Source organism: Bactrocera oleae, chromosome 5 (genome assembly GCF_042242935.1).
Source record: "Bactrocera oleae isolate idBacOlea1 chromosome 5, idBacOlea1, whole genome shotgun sequence".
NCBI classification, from domain to species: domain Eukaryota; kingdom Metazoa; phylum Arthropoda; class Insecta; order Diptera; family Tephritidae; genus Bactrocera; species Bactrocera oleae.
In genome coordinates, this window is record NC_091539.1 from 55540001 (window position 1) to 55548875 (window position 8875).

The following is an 8875-nucleotide window of genomic DNA, read 5'->3' on the forward strand; positions in this document are numbered from 1 at the left end:
AAATTTACAAATTTTTGTAGAGATTTGTATAAAAACGTAAGAAAGAATTCTTATGTTCCAGAAAATTATAGTAAATGGCCGCCAAAAACAGTTCTATAATATTGAGGCTTGGATTGAACAATTTGTCGTTGCTGTTGCCCAAACTCGAGGGCATATGAACAAATAAGCGACTATTAGGAGCGCCTTTTGACTAGGAGTGCGCTGTTAAATTTTTTTAAAACCAAATGTCCTTGGACTTGCGTTAAAGCCGAGATTCAATCAATTAAAAAGTAAATACCAGTCTAAATAAGGTAATTATTTCGAAAAGGCTATTTCGTAATTATAACAGAAAAGCTCTATATTTAGCCAATTGGAGTCAACTTCGAGTAGTAGAAATCTCCATTTTCGGAGCAACTACAAGCCACACACAAGAAATTTACGCAAAATTCAAGTCCAGAAAGCTGTAAAGGATTCATGCCGCATAATGTTCATATGAAATTAAGATTTTTGAAACATGTTGTTGTAGTAGAAATCATTTCCGGAATAATTTTGAGGTTTGTTGCCGAGTTGGCAGCCCATGGCCGAATAAAAATTCCGGTTACGTAGATCTGACGGTATTGTGAATGAATTTTTCAAGCATCAAGTCGGTTTTCAGTTTTTAATTTTAGTAGTAGTTGTATGAAAATACATTTTTATATTGAAGTAAGAAACATTTAATGAAGAAGGTACAAGTAGGATTTGTTTTACCGTATAATAAAATTAACTGAGTGATGGCAATCGAAGAACTCAACTTTTCAGTTTTCATTGGAAGCTGTAATTTAACTTTTTTTAAATTGAGTTTAAATGTCAAGTTTCAATTTAATTAATTTTTTTATTTAACTTTAATGCTTATTATTTATGATTTTAATTTCTTTAAATGTAATTTTTTTTAATTCAAAATTTTTTTAAAATTTATTTTATTCATTATTAGTAGTTTTTTTTTAATTTTAATTGTTTCTTTTTTTATTTACCTCTTTGTAAACAGAATTTAAATGTCAAATTTCAAATTTAATTAATGCTTATTTTTTGTGATTTTAATTTCTTTAAATGTAATTTTTTTTATTCTTTTTATTTTGTTTTATTTATTATTATTATTTTTTTTTTTTAATTTTAATTGTTTCTTTTTTTATTTACCTCTTTGTAAATAGAATTTAAATGTCAAATTTTAAATTTAGTTAATGCTTTTTTTTGTGATTTTAATTTTTTTAAATGTAACTTTTTTAATTCTAAAAATTTTTTATTTTATTTTATTAAGTATTATTATTTTTTTATAACTTTTTTTTTATATCTTGTTATTTTTGTATTTAAATTTATTTTAATTTAAATTGTTTTTATTTATTTTTTTTATTTAATTGTGGTTTTTAAATATATTTTTGTATATTTCTTAAATACTTCGATAGTCACCACTCAATATTTAAATGCAATTTTTTTAGATTTAAAAATTTTTTTGTTTTGTTATTTTAGGTCGGCTATTTTCCCAAGGAGTACGTGCAGGAGCATCCACCGATGAGCGATGAACTTTGATATTACAATTATGTAATTTATGTTGCGCAACCAAGGGACCAACATGCAATTGCATCGGATAACACAAGTTTGGCGGGTGACAACTGCGTACCCACCACTAGCAGAGTGATAGCGCCCAGAGGTGAGCAGTAGTCGCTCAAACCTCGCGCTGTTTAAAAAACAAAAAACACTTTAGAAAAACGGGAAGAGAACAATAATTGTTGGTTGTTAACGGTTTGTTGCGGCAACTAGCTGCACGCTACGTATACATAAATGCTTGTAGAAGTGCCAGTGTGCATACAACAACACATAAAAACGATAACAAATAATAATATGTAATAATGTTATTGATTGTGCCAATAGCTTTTTATATACAATTTTAATTACGTATTTTATATTTACGTAATCGTGTATTTATGTAGTTACTTATACACACACATATAAATGTATGTATATTTTAAAACAATCTTGTTATATCGTTTTTTATACTAAATTGCATAATTGTGTAGTTTTTAGGTAGTAAGTATATTTTAACTGAATATTTTAAAGTTTAATGTGCGTGACTATATGTTTAACTGAATAGCTTATCTTACTTAGGTTTTTATCAAATTTTTATATAGTTTTATACAAAACATAAATATAATACAAAATTTATGATAATAAAATGAAATAAAATAAAAAAATTATTGACTAAATAAAGAGGAGCTAGTAATTCTTACAAATATGTATGTATGTAAGGCATGCGCATGAGGAAAATAAGCTTTAAAATGTTATATTACTTAGAGTTTACAAGTGTATAAGCAACGATATACTAAATAGTGATAAATAAAACATAAAAATAATAAAAAATGATTGTGCGCGCGCAGCCGCAAACAGTAGTAGTGAAAACTCAAATATAAATATTTATGTATAACTGTATAATGCATTTCCAGCATAATTTTGAATTCGGTATCTCAATACTGCAAAAACAACTGTGCACAATATATTAACATGAATATTACAAATTTGTAATTAAATGTGCACACTAAACTAAAACTTTGAAGATCTACATATTTACAAATCTAAATATATACAGCCATATACAAATATATGAAATAGCAGCATACAACAAAAAATATTGATTGGTATCGCACATAAATACATACATATTGGTATACACATTAAACCGCCAAGTAATTTTATATATACATACATACATCTATAGGGCATACAGCATATACATGCAAGCAGACATAACAACAAATTTGATAAAAAAACTACTTTTATTGAAAAATGACGCTGATAATTTATTTGAAAGCGGGTTAACAGTAAATGGTGAAGCGGGTGTGACATTTTTTGAGTAACGTAGTTTAACGATGTTCGAACGCGAGCACATCTACACATATGTATGTGTGAATCCCGTAGTGTATTATTAGTAAACCGAGCCGGACCTAAGAGTGCAACTCTCAAAATTTAGAATGCAGGGAAAATTATTAAGCGAACCTGAAACGAATATCTACATATATACATACATATATAAATACGAAGTATCAAATATAAATTAGTCATTTTAAAATTGTATAATAAAATACTGGAAACGTAATATGAAATGCATAATACACATACATACATGTATTCAGCATTGCCACTTAACGCTTATTTTTTTGTATGAAAGTTAGTAGCACATACATACATCTTTTTAAATAAATTTAATTTTCTTACGCATATCTATTTCTAGTCAATATTTTTTTAAAATTTTTTTCTTGTAAATTTTCTACAATTTGTTTGCATGCAAATTAATTTTGATATAAAATTACATTGTGTTTTAAATTCTGCTAGCCCTATTGTATATATATTAGTCTCTTCCCGTCATGAAATTGCTTTTTGTTGATCTTATCAGACTTTTTAACTTGGCAAATTCTACAGTTATCAGCTATGATAATTAAATTAACATTTAAATTATCATAATAACTTTTGTACTCTGTAAACCCGCAAATCTTAATTAAAAATAATTTTCGAATTTCAAATCCCGAATTCAAATTTAAAAAAAAGAAAAGGTTTTTAGCATTTTTTCGGGCTTGCGTATTGGGTGCTCTATCATTTTGAACTAGAGCTCGCACAGAGCATCAAACTCAATTCTCTAGAGTAGTGGTCGGCAAACTTAGAAACTGTTGCAAACGATTAATATTTTATCAATTTTTAATTTTGATTTCGGGTTTAAATATTTAATTTTCAATTGTAATCCTAACATTTTTGATTAAAAATTAAAAATTTCAAAATCGGAATTAAAAATAGAAAATCTAATTTTAAATCCAAAAATGTATAAAAAACTGTCAAAAAAAGCCACAAGCGTAAATAATGCTATAGGTCCAATTATCATTTTTTTCTGGGTTTGTAGCTCGATCTGAACTTTCAGCGCTTATAATGTCTGTAATATAAGTTTTTCCAAAAATTTACACTACTGAAATAGAACAAATTAGATCTATACCCATATCAGTGTCTAAATGGCGAGTAGAATTTTGCTTATAATGTATAGAATTTTGGTAGTCCATATGTAGCATTGACTACTTTAAAGAAATTCTTATTGTGCGCTGCGTATTTGTACATTTTTGAATATTCTGCTTTTTGAAGTCAATTATCAGCATTAACATTTCCTTTTTTATAAAAGAATTTGTACTGAGCAAAACTTGCAAACTTCCAATTAAAAACGAAATATGAGCAGTCATATATGAATTTATGTGTGATAGAGCTCTCAACCCAATAGAAATACTTATCATATGAAAATTATATAAAAATTAAATGATTGGCATTTCTACAAATTTTTGTAGAGATTTGTATAAAAACGTAAGAAAGAATTCTTATTTTCCAGAAAATTATAGTAAATGGCTGCCAAAAACAGTTCTATAATTTTGAAAAATTCTGCTAGGGCTTGGATTGAACAATTTGTCGTTGCTGTTGCCCAAACTCGGGGGCATATGAACAAATAAGCGACTATTAGCAATGGGTAGACTACCATCTTATAACTTTTGAAGCGCCTTTTGACTAAGAGTGCGCTGTTAAATTTTTTTAAATGCCCACGATTAGTCAAAAGTAGAAGGAGAAAGTCGATAACCGATTACTTTTGTAATATTTTGTCGGTTCGGCTTTATTTCTGCACTACCCAATATTCGTGCGGTAGTATTTAGTGCTTTAAAGTGATTGAGGTGACAAATTTCAAAATTAAAAAAAAAGTACACACAAGACATCCAATTCCACACTGTTGACGCAAAATTCAAGTCCAGAAAGCTGTAAAGGATTCATGCCGCATAATGTTCATCTGAAATTAAGATTTTTGAAATTTTATATATTTTTACTTTTTGTTTATTAATTAGAACTGTGACAGCCTAAAAAATGCGAATTTTGGGAACTAAAAAAACTCGACTCGAAAAAAAGTTGAGTTTTACCCAATTGATAGGTCATTGTATGGAGAGTTATGTATAGTCAATACAGAAAAAACTTGATAATGATTGCACTGAGCAGCTACACTAGACTGCTTTTTTTTTTTGAACTATTTTTTTTTTCGATCCCATGGTGAAATTTTGTTGGAAATACCATAAAAAAAATTCCCTAAAAATTTGGGACTTTAATTTTAATATTAAGTACTAGACCTAGGCCTGTAAAGATTTGATATAAAATACACGTAAAACTTGATTTTTTTTTTTTTTAATTTTATAACTCAGCGGCATTTGATGGGATTATCTCACCCGTCATTAGGTATTCCTCAGAATTGAACGCTCTACAAAAGTCTCCATTGCGGCCCCCAAACCTAATTTTTCCATGAAATTCGCGTTTTTTTGGAATTATCTCGTAAACAACACTAGATACAGAAAAATTGTAGGAAATTTAATTTCCTACAAAAAAGTCTTTGGCACCAAATCGATAATATTAATACTCTTTGAGATACAGAGATTTTAAGTTGAAGTGGTATGACCTCACCTGAGTTTCAGAAATCCATAAAAATTCCATACTAACTTTGTTTGGAGTATGCTTCAATATTATATGATTCTTCAATGTACTCTCACTACAATTTCCATATGTCGCAAAATATTTCCAGTATATATATAAATCCGCAGTCTCTTCAAGCGCAAAATAACTATAAACAATTTCGAAACTAAGCTCAAAACATGTTATGTAAAAGCACTAAAATAAACCTTTAGTAAATGTATTTCAAATATTGAATTTAGAAAAAATTATGCAAATAACAAAAATTTTAAAGCAATTTCATGATAATAATATTTGAAAAAATATATACAAATTATTATTATTTTTTTTTTAATTGTAGAAAGTTTTAACTCTCTTCTTCTCATGACTATTTTCATGCAAGAATCATACCCATCATAAAATTTTAAAATTAGTCTACAATTTTTAAAATCACACTTCTTTTTCACTCTCACGTTTCTTATACAAAATCTCATAACACTTTCGCAAAGCTGCAAATCCCTTACTAATTATATATTATGTAATTAAGAAATATAAAAAACCATATATGCCCGATTTTTTCTGTCTTAAAAACGTTGCAAACATTCCTCAATGCACTCTACTTTGTGTGTTGCTTACAGAGAAAAAAATTAACTCAAATAAAATAAATTCAAACAATGCAAAAATGTTATAAAACTCTAAAGAGGACGGAGAACCTATTGCTCACATTGTTCACAGCCAGAGGAGCAAATCGTTTTAACGCACGTTACCACAAACAAATATAATATATACTATATATTCGTTTTAAAGCACAGTAACAAAAATGCAAGCAAGCTACAAATTTCTAATTGTTATGCAAAACATAATATACTACTACTACTGATTATGTGCATACTAGGGTTGTTCTATTTTTATTATTTACTTTTTTTAAATTTTATTTTAACTTTTTGTTTAATTAAAGATATTTTTAATTCACTTATATTTACTAATTTTTTTAATTTAAACTTTTTTATCTAAAATTTCTTTAATTTATTATACTATATTTTATAGTTAAATTTTTATTTTAATTATATTTTTAGTTTTTTTTTAAATTAATTTTAAACTTTTTGTTCAATTAAATAATTTTTAGTTAATTTTTGAATATTTTTAATTTAAATTCTTAATTTAAAATATTTTTCTAATTAAATTTTATTTTGAATTAATATTTTTAATAATAGTTTTTTTAATCAATTTCCAACTATTTGTTAAATTAAAAAAATTTTTAATATTTTTATTTCTGTGTAATTTTTTAAAAATTATTTTAAACATTTTGTTTAAATAAATATTTTTTTAATGTATTTATGTTTTACTAATTTTTTTTAAATGTAAGAAAGCTACAAATTTCTAAATGTTATGCAAAACTTAAGTACTGATATGATTAACAACTAATTAATGTAGATACTAGGGATGTCCGAATTTTATTATCAGTATGTCGAAATTTTGTTATAATTATTTGGACATACATTTTAATTTTCAATTGTTTTTTAATTAAATTTTTTTTAAATAACATTTTTTTTAAATTAAATTTTTGTTTAATTTAAAATTTTATTTTATTAAATTTTTTTTTAATTAAAATTTTTTTTTTAATTAAAAATTTTTTTTTATTAAATTTTTTTTTTAATTTAATATTTTTTTTTAATTTAAAATGTTTCGGATGAGTGGTTTTTCATAAATATTTTTTTAATAATATTTTTTCTAAATAAATTAATTTAGTTTTTTGATTGAATTTTGTTTTAATTTTACATAAATATTTTTTTGTAATTTTAAATAGTATAGTAAAAAGTAATATTAATTATTTCCCATGCATTTAAGTACACCCCTACCATATGCAAATCCACAAATATATGCCAACAATTTATCTTAAGCAATAAGGAACTATTTATGCTTTGACATAATTTAATTGTTAATAGTCTAACAGTACACGCTTTGCATAAATCACTTCGTTTTGCACTCGTTTTAATGTGCGATTCCTCGGCTTAGTTATAAAAACCTAACCAATTATTTATTGCATTTTTTTCTAATGACTCAACAATGCTTATCGATTTAATTATTTGAAAATTAAATAATAAATAAAATAATTAAATACCGTAATATTGAAAGTTGGTTGGTGTGATTTCTGCAATTGCAACGCCAAAGCTAATTTGTTGTTGTACATATTTCTCAAATATACATATTAGTTTCTAAAACACTGACACACAATAATCGTTAGTCTTAAGCTTTTAAGCTCACACCTTCCATTTCGTATCAGTGTGCCACCAGCATAAATAAGATATTTTTCCTACATTTATGGCGAATTTGCAATTAACTGTACCACACTACCTGTATAATCCCGTTAATACGTGTATGTGTGTATTTTATTGTATATTTAATTTAAACATTTAAGTAAGTTAATTTATATGCAATAAGCAAAACAAAGTAAACAAAGTAATGACTTAACGCAAACCAAAAGTTGTATTGTAATGTAATTATAGCGAAAGTCTGTGCAAAAATGCGCCTAAAATAAAAAATATACTACTTGAAAGAGATTTAAAGCTGTGTTTGTACTCATTTTAAGAGAAAATTAGTAGATCTTTATTTTAGTTTTGTTGTGTTGAAAATTTTATTTTATATTTTTTTGTTTAATTAAATTTTATTTTTATTAATATTATTTTATTTTATCTCATATATATATATACCTTGAAGATTGAGGCGCGCAACTACTGCGACAGTTTAAAAAAAGGCTATTTTTGTGAATTAAAAAAACTACGGTATCAATTATTTTAAAGTTAAATTTATACATATTTTAAGAATACACAGAAAATTTTTGAAGAAAAAAATTAAATATTTTCGAGTTTCAAGCGTTCAACGACGGCGTTAAAAAATCGTCCACCATTTGCTGCTGAGTTGCCGGCCTTCTCCGTGGATAAAACCTTAAAACTTTAAACTTCTTTAAACTGAAATATTTAAAATGATCTACGGTCGAAAAAATTGCAAAAATTTTTCAAAATCATGTTTTTACGCCGTTTTAATTTAATTTTGGTTGTCTGTGGCCTGCAAAATTTATTTTTCGATTATATCAAAAAACTGGTAGGTAATTATCAGGGTTGCATTGAATTAATTCGAATTAATTTTTTTTTAGAATACCGAAATTTTCAATTAAAAATAATTTTAAAGTTTTTAATTCCCAAATACCGGATTGAAAAATAAAAAAAAGTTGAAGTCCCAAATATGAGAAAAAATTAATCTCATGCTTTTAATTAAAAGTTAAAAAAATAAATCGTTTTAGAATTCAAATTTTTTCGCGTTTGCATACCTTGTGTACGCACCACAGAACCATCATCTTCAATACTCTAGAACAGTGGTCGGCAAACTTGCACATTCAAACGATTGATAATGTATC

The 8875-nt window shown here is 25.8% G+C and overlaps 1 protein-coding gene across 2 annotated transcripts in view; it reads left to right on the forward strand.

Annotated features, from left to right (window-relative positions):
* Vav (Vav guanine nucleotide exchange factor) overlaps nt 1–3225 on the forward strand; it is a 63401-nt gene extending 60176 nt beyond the window's left edge. For both annotated transcript variants that reach the window (XM_014232028.3, XM_014232027.3), the window contains one exon: nt 1483–3225. In XM_014232028.3, the coding sequence (XP_014087503.2) occupies nt 1483–1542 (60 nt within the window). In that variant the 3' untranslated portion in view covers nt 1543–3225. The remainder of the gene's footprint in view (nt 1–1482) is intronic.
* The last annotated feature ends 5650 nt before the right edge of the window (nt 3226–8875 follow it).